The 17437-nt window shown below is 42.1% G+C and overlaps 1 protein-coding gene across 2 annotated transcripts in view; it reads left to right on the top strand.

Moving 5' to 3' along the window:
- Window positions 1-17437, top strand: part of TFAP2D (transcription factor AP-2 delta) — a 48756-nt gene that overhangs the window by 18466 nt on the left and 12853 nt on the right. For both annotated transcript variants that reach the window (XM_026846193.1, XM_026846192.1), the window contains 2 exons: window positions 5708-5849; window positions 12683-12796. In XM_026846193.1, coding sequence (XP_026701994.1) covers window positions 5708-5849; window positions 12683-12796 — 256 coding nt within the window. The remainder of the gene's footprint in view (window positions 1-5707; window positions 5850-12682; window positions 12797-17437) is intronic.

Here is a 17437-nt window from a genome sequence, read left to right as displayed (position 1 = left end):
CCCCCCAAATGAATGAAATCTGTTTTCAGATAAACTCTAGACAGGCCCAGGAGATACTTTCTTGGCCTTTAGTTGTTGTTTAAATATCATTCACCAAAGACTGCTGGGCTCTCCAGACTTTCAGCCGGGAGAGGCAGGTTCAAACCCCTCAGGCAAAGGGAAGAAACTCTACCTGAATCGCTTCTGTGCTGGGTGACTCCACTAAGTACTCAGTTTGTTGTCTGGTTGTGAGTAGCAGCTCTGGGGATTTCAGGTCCCTCCTCCTTAATGTTGAGAGCACTCAGCTCGTCCTAAAGGTCAGCACCTTCTAGGATCATAACCTGAAAGGTCCATGCAGATCTAGGCACATAGGCTGAGATCTCAGTGCATATTACTTCAGAATCACAGAATTACAGAAAGGTCGAAGCTGGAAGGGACCTCTGGTGGTCTTCTAGTCCAACCCTCCTGCTTAAAGCAGGGTCAATTAGAAGAGGATGCTCAAGACCTCGTCTAGACAGGTTTTTAATATCACAAAGGATGGAGAAATAGTGCTGAATCCACAACAGTGGATGTTTTTCACCATCCAAGAGGAGGGTCCAAGGTTCTCAGAGGGCACTGAGCACACAGAACTACAGTGAGGCTGCTCTGAAACACAAGTGTGTCCCTATCACACCTGATGGCAATAAAGAGAAACCAGTAATGGTGTTATAGTCTTAGAAAAGGGATTTTTCTTTCCCAGTTTAGAAGAATAAGGGCTGTTCCTACCCTCACAGTCCTTCATGCATCTTGGATCCTAGCAGGGAAGAATAAACAGAACTATGTGTCCAGCTACTCATCATTAGAAGAGATTGAGAGGGAACCCTCTTTCAGCTGCTGGCCTGGGATTGACAGCAAAGTACTTTTATTGTAAATCAGAATTAGATTCCTTTTTTATTTTGGGATGGAGCTGTACTTGCCTCCCTGTCTTTACTCAAAGCCAATAGCAAACCTATTATCAAGCCTATGGCATTGCTTTTATTCTTGCTTACCGTGAGTCCTAAAGATATGTAGAGGAGACTGAGCTCACTGACAGAGACCTGTTTGTCTAGACACGGCAATCATTAATTTTGTCAACTGGAGTTTTTAGGAAAGGCACCACTGAGTGCACTAACATTCCAACAAAAAAAACAAAATGTAGCTCATTTTCTGTCTAGGTAACCAGTCCTCAGTCAAACTTGGTGGTGCTCATTGAATTCAGTGTGGTATAAGCTGTCCTCCCTTTGTACATGAGGATATTACTTCCAAGAGGTACTAACTTGTAGCATGGTTTCTGCAAGAAAACCCATCCCTCAGTGGCTCCTGCTGCTGGAGGAGACAGAAACGGAAAGACACAGGCTTCTTCCAGGTTTTAGAGGACGTGAAGAAAACGACACTGCCTTTTTCTGTGTGATATCAATACACAAATTTACATCATAATTTGTTAGTCTTATTAAATCCCTAAATATCAGATACACTGTGTGGACTTCTTATAAGTACCCAGGACTGTGACACTCTTGATTATTTTAGATAGTTCCAAATTTATTATTACTAAAGGTCCTCACAGTCTTCCATGTATCGAGGCCTTTAACATCTCCGTAAGGTAGGAATGTGCCCAACCTCTTCAATATCTGTTTGAGGTAAGAAAAGGCAAAATTAGTTGTATGGTGATTAGGTATATTGGCTAAAGCCATCTCAAAAGTCTTTGGCATGACTACGACTTTTCTTCCTCTAACACAGACTAAAGTCATTGAGTTTTGTGGAGTACTGCTCCCCAAAGTAGTAAGGTCAACAGAGGAACTGCAATGAATTTCTAGGCTGTGGTGGTCATGTGAAGATCCAGACTTTATGAAAATGATTCTGTGGCCTCTTGTTTTCTGCAAATTTATTTCTTCTGGGGTTCAGCATGGCAGCTGGGTGTTTATTCTTATTCTTGTTTTGGTTGGGTTGCATCTTTAGTGTCTTTGGTAGAGACTTCTGAGGATCAAAGTAGGAACTGCTTGACAGATCAGTTCTGTTCTTTACGTTGTCATCCACATAAATTAGCAGAATGGGTGGAAAGACAGACTGGGAGAATGAACTCGAGCACTGCAAGTCTTCTCCACAGCAGTATGGGACAAACCTTTGTGCAACCTGTAGGTGAGGGATGCCCTCTAGTGCCTAGAGTAGATGAAGGGAAAGGTCAATTTTCAGCTCTAAAAGGGAAATTACTACATTTTAGCTAATACAATAAAGGTTCTCTCATTAAATACTAGCATTGCCAAAGCTAAACCTTAGTGCTGGCTCAAAGGAGTCAAAAGCCTCCCCAGTAGGAGTAAGAAAGTATGTGAGAAGACCCTTCTGTTTGGTCAGGTTACTTATAAGACAGAGACATAGGACAAATGTCATTGCAGATGCAGGTAAAAGCAATGCATGAGTAATTTTAAAACCATCGGGTTTTTTTACAAAAACAAAACCCAAAACAAAACAGAAAAAACACTTACAAAAAAGCTGGAATTTGTTTTCCTGTCAAACCTAATTGAGGCACTAAATTTTCTAGACACAAATTGATGGCATTCATCATTTGGGGAACAAAATTCTTGAGAAAAATAGGTCAGCGGTTACTTTTTTCACCCTGCTATCAACTGTCACACTTCTCCCCCACCAGCCTTTGTTTAAATATCCTTCCACTTGTTCCTCCTCCCTTCTCACCCTATAAATAGAAAAAAACTTTCCTTCCACCTCCCGCCTGTCCCTCCTCCCCCTGGGTAGCGTTTCTGCTGGGTAGAGCATCCGGAGGAGGCAAAGCCGAGGAGAGAGTGGGAGGTTTAGATGCCGAGAGTCCCTCCCCTGGGACGCAGCTTCTGCCTTCACTCTGCATAGGAGCATCTCTCACTCTTGCTAGACCCAGGAGACACTCACGCTGCTCCTTGCACCTGCCCACAAAAACCTGTCAAGGTACACGGCTGGTCTCTCCACTGAGGCTTTCCAGAGCTGTCTCTGACAATTCAGCTTCAACAACTGTCCTTTTCCATCATGCAAAGCTCTCTGGTCAATTGTCAAATTATATAGGAAAGGCAGCGCTGCCTATAGCTGCAAAGCCATGTGCTGGATTTAAAGGGAAAGAGTCAGCGATTCCCAGCACCCATTCTTTGTCTCTGCAGGAGGAAAGAGGTGGAGATATTGCAAACGGGAAAATTTTATTTTAGATTGAAACAAGGCAACTGGCCGTAAAAGCCAGGGATTTTAGGGGCGGTTTCTGCTTTTAGTGTGATTCCTCACTGATTTAAATAATAACTGGGCAGAAGAAGGCAAATCTAAGGTAAAAGAAAAGAGGTCAGTTCACCCACGTTTCCAACATTTCCACATTATCTCCTGAAATAAATGTTTGTCCAAATGATGATGTAGAAAAAGAAAGAACATCTTTTATGACATTTTGTACAAACTACTTTCCCCCACCAAGCAAACATTTCTTACTGAACAGTAATAGAAGGCACCTCTATCCACTGGGATTAACAACAAATAATACGTATAGAATCCACTTCTAAATATGGAATCATCATGCTGTTCAGGCTCAAAATGACATCTTTGCTCAGCAATGAGATATGAGACAACACTGCAGAGTGTTCTCATGTCCAGATTTGTATTTTTATTTGTAATGTGATGTTGTAATTTAGAACACCTACCCCCTGCATAGTTCTAATGTGCATTCATAGAGTACATCAGCGTTCAGTTCAAACTCCCTGGGAGTAGTGCATGTATTTTACTAGTACCTGAATCTAGTTAGGTCAGATAAACACACAACAAAGTATTTGCTTGTGGGAACAAAAGGTATTTTTTCTGGTAAGAACTCCAGTGATAGAAGAGATAATAAATTCTGAAAAGGTGGAGTGTGAGGTCTGGAATAGAGGTCAGTTCACATGCTTCCTTATACCTCCTGCTGCCCCCGGCACAGGGCTGCTCCTTCCATGGAAGTTCTCACCTTCCTTGGCTTGTTCAGGTCTGTGCAGAGCAGATCCAGTCTTGCTGGGGATGGGATTCATCTCCTCATCTCTACCATGTCCTCTCTCACATCTCACTGCAGTCAAGAGGGACTTCTGGGTGATTAACAATTTAATTAAATTAATAATTAAACATTTGATTAGGTTGCTCAGAAAAGCTATGAAATCTCCATGGTTGGAAATATTTGAGACTGAGCTTGAAAAGTCCATGATTAACTTAATCTAAGGCCATGCTTTCAACCGAAGGTGATCTGAGTTCCCTTCTAACCTGGACTTTTCTATAATTCCTCTGATCTCCTTTTTTCTCCTACTTTAGCATGGGATGATACATGCTTCAAGTGCCAGCTTGTTTCCGAGGCCTTGAAAGTATTAGGTCAGATGTCAATATTGACATCTAATCAGAGGGATTCCACTTCACATGTTCTCAAAGGGGAGTGTTACAGGTCCTGCATCCCTCCTACCTGTTCACCTGGAGCATCAGCCTGGTCTCCAAAGAGCCAGGGTCCAATGCTGCCTCTCATGACGGCAATCAAACACACAACTCAGAAAAAGAGAAATAAAATAAAAACCCCCACAACAACCTAACCCCAAATCTATTTTGGAGCACATCTCTCAGTCACTCATGCAGATGTGCTTCAACATACATTTCTGGTACCTGACGTATTTCTACCTTCTACGACGAGATGAGAGCAAGTGTCATTTGGAAGTGCCTATGTTTCACCAGGGAAAGACTAACTTAGGCACAGATGTTCACACTCTGGCCATCTGGTTTTGATCAGATAAATCCCACACCAAGGTTGTCAGAGTCACAGCATACAGAATAGAGTGTTCAGTAAACCCTAAAATAAAATTCTGGATTCTCTAAGCTAGCACAGAGTGGAAGGTTCTTCCAGAGGCATTTGGCACCCAGCATGGCTTTGGGTTATGGTGTTCAGCCTCTGCAGTGAGGTAGGGAGGTGCCCAGTGCCTGCCTCTGTCACAGACTTCTCACAAAGCCTAGTCAAGTCACACACTCCCTTTGATTTCCCCACCTACAAAGGCAATAATTATGTTCTTCATTGTCATCCTTTTTTGTTTTGTCTGGTCAATTTTGATGGCAATCTTTTTGGAAACAGGATTGTTTCTTGTGCTTTACTTCGGATTCTGCTCATCTTTAGTGTGGGGCACTTGTACTGCGCTTGCTGGCTTAACCCCTGAGCAAAGATGCTGAAATGTATGTTATCATCACAGTTATCTCCTGGGGTAGAAGGCTATTCTTCCTTTAGAGATAGAGAAGTGAACACCAAAGGCTGAATCTCAGCTCTTCAGACTGATGTACTCTGACCCTCCACTAATTTCCATGCTTTAAATATCAGTGACGAACTGGACTTACAAAACGTGAGCAGCTGCCCTGTGCTTACTGGTGGCAGAGGAGGGAGGTAAACCCAAGTGTCTTGACTAGTATTTTCTCATGAAAGCAATAACCTCCCTATCTCCTGGCTGGCACCATCTGATGACTAAGCATGAACAGGCCAAATGGGCTGAAATCTGTAACTAAGATTGGTAATGAATGTCTACAAAAGTGATTTGGTTTTGTAGGTTGGTTGTTTTTCTATTTGTTGGTTGGTTGGTGGTTTTTTGGGGTTTTGGGGTTTTTTTTTGAGTGGAAGAAATTATGTAAGCATAATAATAATAATAATAATAATAATAATAATAACACCAAAAACTGACTGACCCATTTTGTTTGCCCACAGGGGAAGCATTACATTTGGCCAGAGATTTCGGCTACACCTGTGAAACAGAGTTCCCTGCCAAGGCGGTAGGAGAGCACATTGCCAGACAGCACATGGAACAGAAAGAGCAGACAGCAAGGAAAAAGATGATCCTGGCGACAAAGTAAGAAGGGAGGGGAGCTAAAAAAGAAATCTGTCTGTCACTTCTCCATTTTGGATCTGGGGGCTGGGGGAGGGAGGAGTGGGAGTATGGAACTGGGATTGCGGTGACTGCTATCACAACAGTACTCACTGACAGCAAGTGAGAGTAATCCTCTTTAGAGATGCTGTGAGAGGAACCTTATTTACTGCAGTGAGGTTTTAGTGGCTATGCTCTCGCTGTCTGCAGTTAAGGAGTCACACTTCTCAGATGCTTTGGTTTAGATGAGAGGAGGGGACATTATTACATGGTAAGATCTATAGGACAAAGACTGGCTTTGTCTCCCATTTACATGTTAACAGGAGATCTAAGCTTCTACTGAAGTACTGGTTACTGTGGGATAATTATTGTCAGTCTGCTGAGAGAGAGCTGGTTTGCAGAGGGATAGATCCTCTCTGGATGGAAATTGCAAGAGTTCCCCTGAAGTCAAAGGCACTGGAACAATGTACACCAGCAGGAGAGCTTTGCTAAAGCCATTAAAGACACACAGAGACACCTGACTTTGCTCTAAACAACCACTCACCTCCCTGGAGCAGTAACATCATGTTAGGGTAACACTTCATCTAGGTTAATTAGCCTTGATGAGGGAGGAATTAGCCTTCCTGAGCCTCGGGAAACAGGAATAAATAGTCTGCATGGAACAACACAGACCTACACTGTATGTGTGGCATGCCTGCATGGGGTAGCCTTGAACATATTCATACTCTTCCTGCACTCGCTGCAGTGATACACAATGAGGCTGCAGGGAAGCTGAGGCCAAAACCCCAAGGTCTCAGACCACTGTGCCAGTGCTGGAAATGTTTGGAAACCACCCAGGGTGGGGTATATCCAACAGAGAGGAACCACCCTGTAGTAGGAGAGAAGGCTGACCAGCAACACAATTGTTATTTGTATCCCAGTGTCCTTCTGCTTTGTCTGGTTTTGGGGAACAGGATCCCTGGCCTTAGTGTCCCTCTTGTATCCGGAGCTCTTTGCCCTGAAGGTGACCCAGAGGTGACATGCACTGAAACATCTCAGGCTTGTGAATCCCATGAATATAGCCCGTGGTCCTTCCCTGGGGTGATAAGCAGAGCACCCTGTGGCTCAGGGGGCATTTGCTGGTTGTGAAGATGATAAGAGACCTCACACATCATTCTCTTAAGTCCCTTGTAGATTAAAAGGAATAATGTGAGTGGAACATGATCTTATTTTTACCTATATCCACACTTGTTTTAAGGGCCCAAGGGGTTTCAGAGACATAAGAATACACCAGCTGGCAACTTCCCTCTGCAAGTTGTGTCTCCCCATTGCTATTAACCATCTGCCCCCAACTGTGTAAGAGCTGATTGTACTGCTGGGCAGCACAACCTAAATGAGTTAAGACTGCAAGTTGCCCCAGCTGGACGATTTGCTCCATCTATAAAATGTTACTCAATCATAATGATACAAATCTTCCCCCTTCTTTTCTGGCGCTAGTGAGAGGTCATTTTACAATCAGTTGTAATAATCTGTGAGTAATATCCTACCTCCAAAGGCTGTCCCACTGAGTGACACACAAGAGTCTCACTACCCTTTCTCACCACTTACTTGCTCACTTTACTACTGAGATGGGGAGTTGTGGGCATGTATTACTCCTAACCCCCACGAACTTTGGGCTTGTTGGCTGTTATCTTGCTCTTGTAAGGAACAAAATTATTTTTTTCTCTCTTCCATCAGTTAAAAGCACCAGCAAATTGATCAGAGAGATCTGTCAATAATACAAAGATAGGTCATATCCTAGCGCAATCAGTGCTTGTAAGAGGGACAGATGGGTCAATATGCGTGCTACTACTGCCCTCTCCTGCCTGGAAGGAAAACAGTGATTCACGGACCAGTCCTGCCCAGGTGCTACAGGAGACACAAGCCCATGGCACTGTAATATCAGCATGGTGTTCCCCAGCCATGCTTCCATCTGTCTGATAGTAGGTACTCTAGTAATTTTTCAGTAGTTTCAATTATTCACTAGGCATATATAAGCTCTAGGTTTGTAATTTCAATAATCTCACAACTGCCCTGCCTCTTGCACTTGTGAGTTATGAAGCTATGACACCAGAAAAAAAAGTGGTGGCTTGTTATGCTTCCACCAAAACCAACACTGAAACTCCAGGATGGTAAAATCAGTCAAGCCTATGGAAAGAACTGGAGTGCCGTTGCCTGCGTGTTGCCACCACCCACCCTGGGACAGAAGCCCATAGAAATGTGTCTTTGACAGAACTGATGAGATCTTACGCATGTGGGGTCTTGAGGGAAAATAAAGGGGAAAAAATTATTTCCACATTCCTAACATATGGGTGAAATTCCATTCTGGTTTCAGACATCCAAGTTCAGTGGCTTGATTCAGTTGCCCAGACATAGGCACCTACTGCCATTTGACATGAACAGAGTTATCCAGCTTGGTTACCAGCTGCTGCTCCAGAAGCACACAGGTCTCTTTGTTACTGTGTGGTATCTGCCGGTTATCATGGATGTCTTATGTACTACATACCTATGCGAGGGTGACTAAACAGAGCCCTTAATGTCTACAATGCAGAAGTCTCCAATGTCCGGTAGGAGCTGCCAGTGTTATCAAGGGCATCTATACCTCGTAATCCAGCAAGTCACTCACCCTGAATGGAAGCAGTTCAGATGTCATACACAGAACTGTGGGCCATGGGCTAGTGAAGGTTAAAGACTGGTTATTTAGATACCAATAGCCCTCTTCTAATACATAGTGGTCTCTGAGCTTAAGGTAACGCTATTGTCACTGCCCTGCTTAGCCTTACCTGGTCTGAGGCTATATTGATAGCAATATAGTGAATGAAATCAGGACTATTTTCTATCGTGGAATAAACCCTATTCATTGTGTTAAACTACATGACCTTTGAAAATTACCTCTTGGAAATGGTTTGTCATGTTTGCTAACTCAGGATCTGCCTAAGACAGTAGTAGTTGATGCAATGAGATCGTGCCATGGCCTGTTCTAACAATTTGATTGTCTAGATAATAAAGAATTAGAGTCTTACCTGGCAATTATCATGGGAAGAAGAGATGATCGGGCTGTGTAGCAGTATACAGTGCTGAACACAAGTGACAGCAAGGGCAGGGTGGGAGTGAAGCAAGCTTTGGTTAAGAGCTGAAAAGATAAGAAAGCAGTAAACAGTGAGAGAAGCCGGTCTCCTATGATACTCTTTCTCTGCACTCACCTCCTTTGACTGAGGAGATGATTGTCTGGGCACTCCAGAGTAAGATGCTTCAAAAAAACCCCCTGAATTATCATCGCTCTGGCCAAAGGATGCTGACACTGGGCTGTTAACCCTAGACTCTTTACTATGCACTCCACATAGAAATAAAAAAAAAAAGAAGAAAAAAAATGCTGGGACTTGGTTTTAGTAGGTCTTTAATCATGGGTCAGTTCTCCTTGAAGAGGTGTGGGAGACCCTGAATGGCTTTATAACAGGGGACAGAACACATCAGGTTGCGGCTAGGACAGATGCAGAACTGCTGAAGGCCACATCAATAATTCCACTTGATGGAGAAGCACCCTGTTCTACAGGAAACATCACAGAGTATCGCAGCACAAGGCCTTCCACATGAGAGGGGGGGGGACACAGCTGCACACACATTTACAAGGACAACAACAGAATAATGTGAATAACAATTTTATTATGGGGTTGTTCAGAGCCAGTACAAAATAATCAACATCTGGGCCATGACACTATGTGCTCAATTTGTTCGTTTTCCATAAAGTGTCTCTGAGGCCAGACGTACAGGCACTGCTGAGCACCTCTGATATTTAGTCTTTGGGTGCCTGGCAACTCTGCCACACTTGGAATATATCCGACTCGTGGGCACACATTTGCCCCACTCTTGTACTCATCACAAGGCATTTGCTTTGGCCACTGCTGGGGATAAGATCATGGACTAAATGGGTTCTTGTTCTGATCCAGTGCAGAATTTTTTTACCTTTTTCTGATCATATACCAGAACATTTGACCCTCTATCAAAAATCATTAAGTGCCTCCCTTGCAGAAGTGACCAGGACTTTTTTTATTCATCTGTGACCCTTGAGATAGCTTAACCATCTTTGCTTTTTCAAAGCCACAGTCCAACTCAGCAAATAACTGTCAGCATCTCTCCCTGTCACTACCCCAGGTTATGTTTTATTGGTAGTGGAGGCTCTGAGACACCACTTTGCCTAGAAATCTCCTTGAAAAAAGTAGGTTACTGTCTTTTACAGGTTTTCATGTATAATAAAAAAGTTTTTTCTTTTCTTTCAATCTGCCAACATTCAGTAAAGACTTTTGACATGTGAAGATAGAAGGGAACTTAATTGCACACTTGGTTCTGACACTTTCCTTTGTCAAAATGTAAGAACTTTTAAGATTAACTTTTTCAACAGGTAGAAAGTAGAGGTTGGAGGAAGGAGAGAAGAGCAATGCTGACAGGGCCGACTGGGGATAGTAGATTGTTTAGAAGCCAAAATGACTGACTGTTTTCAGTTGTTGAAAGAGACTGTTTTTCCTCTAAGGACCTGATTCATTAAAACTGTATGCTGCATTTACATACATTTCTGCTGAATACCTCTCTTTGCCTGAAAGGCTAAGACGATGCTGTCTTTTCAAGCAGTCAGTGTCTAGGTCCATACAGATGACAAGCATTACAGAAATCAGGCTTGGATGAAGGCCAGAAGCACAGCAGGAAGTAGTTTTCTGCATCGCCTCTCCTCTTAGTCAAGAGAGAGCTGTGATATCCAAAGTCTATGTCCACAACATGCAGAACAGTGATATAATGAAGGGTAAAACCAGGTTAGTATAGTTTCCTTGTTTGTAAGTCAGCAGTGGAGGAGCTTCTAAAGACCAAGAAACTGAGTTTACTCACTTGTTTTCCATTATGCTCCTGTCCCAAAGGGCAAGATTTACAAGGTGATAATGAAGAACTTGAACTTTATCTAGGACCAGATATGCAACGAGTCTTCCAAGAGAAATTAGGGACCACAGAGATGCTCTTTAGTGTTAGAAACTGGCCCCAGTCATAGTGATTACGTCTATGCTAACAAACTAAACCATGCACACACTCAGTCATCAGATTGCCATTGTTCATATTATTAAAATGTTAGAATGGGTCCTTGAACACTCTCAAATGTCTTCTGGGCATGTTTTGGGGGATAGCTCACACTAGGGTCTGTTCTCAGGAAGCCACCCTGTTCAAGAAGCTAGAGCATAACTATTTTCATGAGGGTATGAGTATGGCCCCTGGCACTGTACACTTTACTAGGTGGCACTGTTTACTAGGTTACATGTAGTCACTCTGACTAGTATTAAGTCAATGCTACTGAGTGTCAGGCTAGTATCAGGCAACCCAACAGAGCACCCTGATAGTCTAGTGGGCATCAAGCCCTTCTGACCCCACATTAAGTGCCTGTATTTCCAAAACAGTGAATTGGAGAAGTCCTGAGAGACAGATCCAGACACCTCTCCTTGTGTAATTAACTGTATCATAAACCAATTGAAAGTCAGTGGTGTCTCCATCCATGGTCCAGATAGTACTCTTGAGAGGACATGCAATAAATGGATCTGATTTGGTTTCATTTTTTAAAAAAGACATTTGTAGAATATTCATAGATTAATTTGCAAATTGGTCCAATACAACAATATCACAAGAATGGGAAGGCCTTATTTTCAGGTCTCTCTTAGTTAGGTCCTACATAGAGGAATCCCAGGGGATATTTTTAACCCCAAGGTGATGAGAAGCCTCAGGGAAGGCGTGAGATGGAGAGGGAAGACAGCAGGACCATTCACCCTTTCCAAAGAAGTGCTATTACGCAGGTGGAAGACTGGGCAAGATAGAGCCTGAGTTCCCTTTGCAAGGTGCTGAACTGGGTCCCAGGTCTTACCTACAGAAAGTGTGTGTGGCCCAAGAAACCATCATCAAGAAAAAGTAGAGATGATGGGATTTGTCTCACTTGCCTGTCTGTTGTGTAGGCACTGACAGCTGAGTGAGTCACTGAGCTCCTCCTACAGTCACCAGAGAGAAAGAGACTCTTTGGATGGAAGTCCTCTGGGCTGCTGTAGATATCTACTTTAAGCTGCCTGATACATGGTAGAAATATAAAACAACTTAATTAATGTTTCAAGAGGAAATTTAAATACAGCTGCTGGAATGAATTCTCACTCTGGGCAGACCTGTGGGAGAGGTCTCAGTTGAAGATCTACCAGTTCTGCTCTAGACTCTATAAGGAAGCAGAATATGGATACAGATGGAAAGTAGGAGAGCAAAACTAGCATTTTCCTTAAAAACTCCTCTCGTTTCAACTGTCTTAAGAGTTGAGGGTCAAGAAGGCAAGGCCACAATGGCCAGGACTTCTACTTACAGATAAACCAGTGCACGCAAGCAAATGCACAAGTAGTGGTGTATTCACACAAAGTTCCCAGGCGTGTTCTAATGCTGGTTCACAATTTTATTTAATCATAACTCTTGCTTCTAATGTAGGTGAGCTAAGCCAGACTTAACACTGCCAAACTGAGTCCAATTCAGTGGAGAAATCACATTTTAAAATGTCAGTGTTAATATGGTTCCAGAGGGGAATTATTCCCATTCAAGAGATTCTGTATGTTGCTGGCTCTGGGAACTTGGGACAGGGAAGCAAGAGGGGGATTAGTTTGATTTTAATTTAACAATGCCTCTGCCAAATATTTCCGTTATGAAGGAGATCACTCAGGATAAAGTGACAGTGTTATGAGAATCATCTTTATGGAAGGGATTACACATGTCTCATTTAAAGATTTCCACTTTCCTTTTAGACAAATATGTAAAGAATTCCAAGACCTTCTAAGTCAAGACAGATCACCCCTCGGATCCTCCAGGCCGACTCCAATATTAGACCTCGACATCCAGAGACATTTAACACATTTCAGGTATGATTTTGAAAGAGGAACAATTAACAGAAATTAACATTTTTGGTAAAGACTACCTATGGTGTTATAATGGTATTTGTTCCCTTACCTAGAAGACTGTAATGTCCATAATCCCTCTGTCATCTGTGCCTATTAAAAGTGCATGTTTGCCCAGCATTGTAGTTCAGGCTAGCTGCATTCACCCTGCTTCCAGGACCACAGTCTGACTTAGACTAAGTAATTTTTTACATCTACTGGCCAAATCTCCCCATCTGTCCAGAAAGTTTTCTTACTCTAGATGTAAGCCAAATCACAAGCCAGCCAACAAAGTGGATTGTCCAGAAATGTAGAAACTCAAGTTCAGAGCCAAAATGACAATGTAGATGAATCAAAGTTACAATAAAAGGAAGAACAGTCAGGCTGCATCCTTACCAATTAACTAAATAGTTCCTCTGTGCTACTGAGACCGTCTGACATCACCTTACCATAACCATACTGTTAACTCTTTGCAGCAGACTGGCTGTAAAGTACATTACCTGCTGGAACAGTCTTGCTGCACTAATTCCTGAACATGCTGAAGACTGGGAGAATGTAAGCAGGCTCAGACTAAAAAGCCAGAGATGGCTAATATATTTAGACTCAGTTTCTGGGCCTATGCCCTAGCAATATTTTACTGGTGTAGACATCCTAAGAAGCTGTTATGAAGACGAGGGCCCATGGTACATGCATGTCAAGTCCAAACTTCATCAGAATTTTATCCAAGTTATGGATAAAAGTGTATAGACGGCTTGGGATCAGAAAGATTTATTAGCCCAGGAGTTGCTGTGCAATTTCAAGTTTTTGCTTTAGGCTATCTGCTAGATATAGTCCAGAGTGAGATGGGAACTTCCAGAGGACCACTTTGAAATAGTGGGGTCATCTAAGATATTTATCAAAGATAAATGTGATGAAACATCCTAGAGGTGCTCCTGTCTTTGCTCAGACCACAGAGGGGGCTACATGACTAGCTGAGGCTGCAGATTTTTTTTTTTTCCTAGCCGTTAACTGATACCTGAAAAAATCAACATGTAAAGAACTGTTCCAGAAAGCAGTTTATAGACTGTAACACCAAATAGGTTTCTTAGGCCTGTCAAGCCTTAGAATGATGTTGCATATTCTTTAGCACAGCCAGATGAGCCGTTCTTCATTCATTGGCTGGACAGACAACTTATGTGTCCCGAGATCTTTTAGATATTAAGATTCTGATAGAGCATGAGGCACCCAGCAGCCAGCTAGTGTGATATGTTTACTCCCTCAGACTAATGTTTAGTCCCTCAGACTTTGAATGGAATCCAAAATACCCCCCATCCCACTTCTTCTCTCTATCTGTTGAGGGATGAGGAGAGGCAAAGATAATGCCTGGCTCACAGATGCACAGATTCCTCTTTATCCTTACACATATCTGTGTGCATGCTATGCATATGTGAACACACCTAGACAGCCCCACTTCTGTTCTCATGCAGTGATGTACACACACGTACACATACCATTCACATCTATGTATACTTTACCTTGTACAGACTAACTCCAAAATACCTAACTGCACTTGCACACCAAGGGAGACATATTTATACAGGATACTCATAGAGGGATTTTAAGGGGCTACCTAGGCTTGTGGAAAAATAGATAATTCCCCATTACATGCACACAAAGTAAATGTGATACAAGGTAGCTAATCCCCAAGGATTCCTGTGGTTAAAAAAAAAAAAAAAAAAAAAAAAAAAAAAAAAAAAAAAAAAAAAAAAAAAAAAGGATTAGAAGCCAGGATAAAATGCTGAAGGTTTCAGTTACAAAACTGTCAACTAGTTCCCATCCTTCTTTCTCTGCTGCACTTCAGTAAGTTGGAGTACAAAGCTTCTGTAGGCAGCTCCTGGATCATTCAATACTTTTTTCATGGCTGCTGTAGGCAATAAGTGTTGGACTGAAGATGGGCACCTAGAAAACCATAGGTCTTGATCCTACACACACGCTTCCCTGGGATTAAATCAGCCACCCTTCTCTGATTGTGCTTGGGGAACGATGAGTAGTGCCAGACCCAGAAGCTGAGCTGAGACCACATTCATTTTCCATCTGTTGTAGAGAAGTTGAGGTCAGACTGAGCTTCTGACCCAGACTTCTAACTCTGCTCATCTACATGTGGGTGCCCCTATTTCAGCCAGGTTCTATCTTCTGCTGTAGTCTCCAGGGGTCTCGTCTGTATAGCCTGTGAAATCTGCAATACAGTTAAGCAGGCCTAACATCGACACCTACATTAGTGTACGTGAATTTCTCTCTAAACTCCATTGACTGAACAGTCTGATCTAGATCTCCAGCTGAATGGGAGTTTACCCAACCACTACACACTAGACACTTTCATTGTAAATCCAGTGTAGGCAAAGAAATCGTTATTCCCATCCCCTAAATCTGCAGCCTTCGCAGCTAGGTCATCTGAACCCCTCCTACCACTACTCTTTCTTGAGATTAAGTATCACAGAAGGCACTTTAGTCCATCTCAGAGAAGATGTCAGAATGTAATTCATCATGTTTTCCAGGAGCATTAACTACTTTCTGAGTCAAGTTTTCAACACAGACTGCTTCTGACCCATCACTTGCTTTCTCTGTCTTTCTCTGAGGGATGAGCCTCAGATTGAAAAAACCTCTGTCACAGAAAGTTTACACCTCATCAGTTGGGGATGAGAAAAGAGGAAGAAATTCTTGGTACCCCAACACACAGGGAAAGTCCTGTAACCCAGGAGCTACACGCTCACTGCTGTCTGAGGCATAGCACAGCCTTCTAGTGGTCAGAAGCACAAATAGCTTCTTGTCATTATACACTGGTTGGGAATTATTTCAGGAAAACATGTTGAAAACATCTGTCTAAGATAAAACGCATGCCTAACATTAAGAATTTAAATATTCAAAGTGCAGTGTCTCCACATCACTGACCACAGGTCCCACCTAAAATCAGATTTCCAAAAGAGCAGGTTGTCCTTATTTATTACAGTGAATTGAACACAATTATCGTGTATCTATACCTATCAATAAAGAGCTTTGCAACTGTAGGCCGGAGATGGATCTGACCTTCATACCAAAGTCATTATCAAACTCTCTGATGACATCTACAATAGTCAGACTCTAAAATTGCACTGTCTTAATAAGTGCCTGGTACTGACTATACGCATTAAATTAATGTTATTTATGACCAAAATGACCAAGAGCTGTTGGTGCTCTACAAATAGGTCTTGCAGAGGAGACATAAATCTGAAGGAATTGCTCCATATAGTCATCACGAATTTTATAACATGCTTTTTCAATAGTGAAAATGTAATCTTCATTTCTATCTGTATTTCAGAACTGTGGGCTTTCTCACAATAAATTCTCTGTCTCTATGCGGTATAAATCTCTAGATGTAGATGGAGCCAAAATATTACGTTTGGCAACGACAAACCATAGGCTTTCACTGGTATCTCTGACAAGGTTTTTTGAACATTTTTAGCATAGATATAACATGTTTTTCAACGATTATCCAATATGAGCTGATTTTTCATCGTGGAAAATGTCTTAGTTTCATACAGATTTAATATAACAAGAGGTTCAGAAATTCTGCCTTGTAAACCATAACCAATGCAGCAAAGAAATCACAAGATGGAAGGTTGGTATTTGATAGATAGATTAGATAGATAGATAGATAGATAGATAGATAGATAGATAGATAGATAGATAGAGATAGATAGATAGAGATAGATAGATAGATAGATAGATAGATAGATAGATAGATAGATAGATAGGCAGGCTTATGCCATATGATGTCAGAAAGTCAAAGAGATTTTTTTTGTGACCAGAAAAATTCGGAGGAATAGCACAAATCTCTCCTATTAGAATAAATTCTAAGATAATGAAAGACTTTTTTAAGAGTTATAGTATCTGATAACTACAGCAGAATCCAGACTCCACTACCTTGGGGTAAAAAGGAGTTTTCTTCAGGAAAAAAATTACCCTACAGCTGATGTGTAGTTATGTGCTCCATTTGCTCATGATGTTACTTGCTTAATGTTAATAATTAAGATTAGGGTTCACAGACCGACACAGGTCAGCCTGAAACAGTGGTGTTTCCATTTCGTCTGTTTTAAATCTTCAAGCTCACACTTCTCTCTGAAGTTTTTCCACTGAGTCCCAATTCATCAAGATCTGTAAACATGTGTCCAACCTGAAGTACAGGATAGTCCCCACGAAGGGATCAGAATTGCTGGGTTTGCTCAAAGTGCAAACTCGAAATTCATACAAAGCATAAAACAGGAAATCTTCAAAGGAGCTGCAGTGAGCCTGAAAACTGCTGAGTTTTGCACAACTTTACCAGATACGCAAAAAACAGAGGCTTTTCTGCACCTCTGGTACAGTCATGTTTGTGCAGCTGCTCTCTGAGACGGCCGTCTGATATGAATACGGAAAACTCAGTGCTGCATGATGATTTCCCAATATTATTTGACCACAGACAATTCTGTAGACCCTAACACTCATAACAACTGTCGTGCACTGCCTGAGCCAGGGTAGTATGTATGCTTCATTCAAGATTTCTCCCTTTTTAATACAATCACCTTACTACAGAGAAGTTATATTGGTATTAGTAAATAATAGGACACAGAC

Source organism: Athene cunicularia, assembly GCF_003259725.1.
Source record: "Athene cunicularia isolate RWA chromosome 3 unlocalized genomic scaffold, athCun1 chr3_part1, whole genome shotgun sequence".
In the NCBI taxonomy this organism is placed as follows: domain Eukaryota; kingdom Metazoa; phylum Chordata; class Aves; order Strigiformes; family Strigidae; genus Athene; species Athene cunicularia.
The sequence above is the reverse complement of the archived record's forward strand: the minus strand, read 5'-3'. Positions and strand labels throughout refer to the sequence as shown.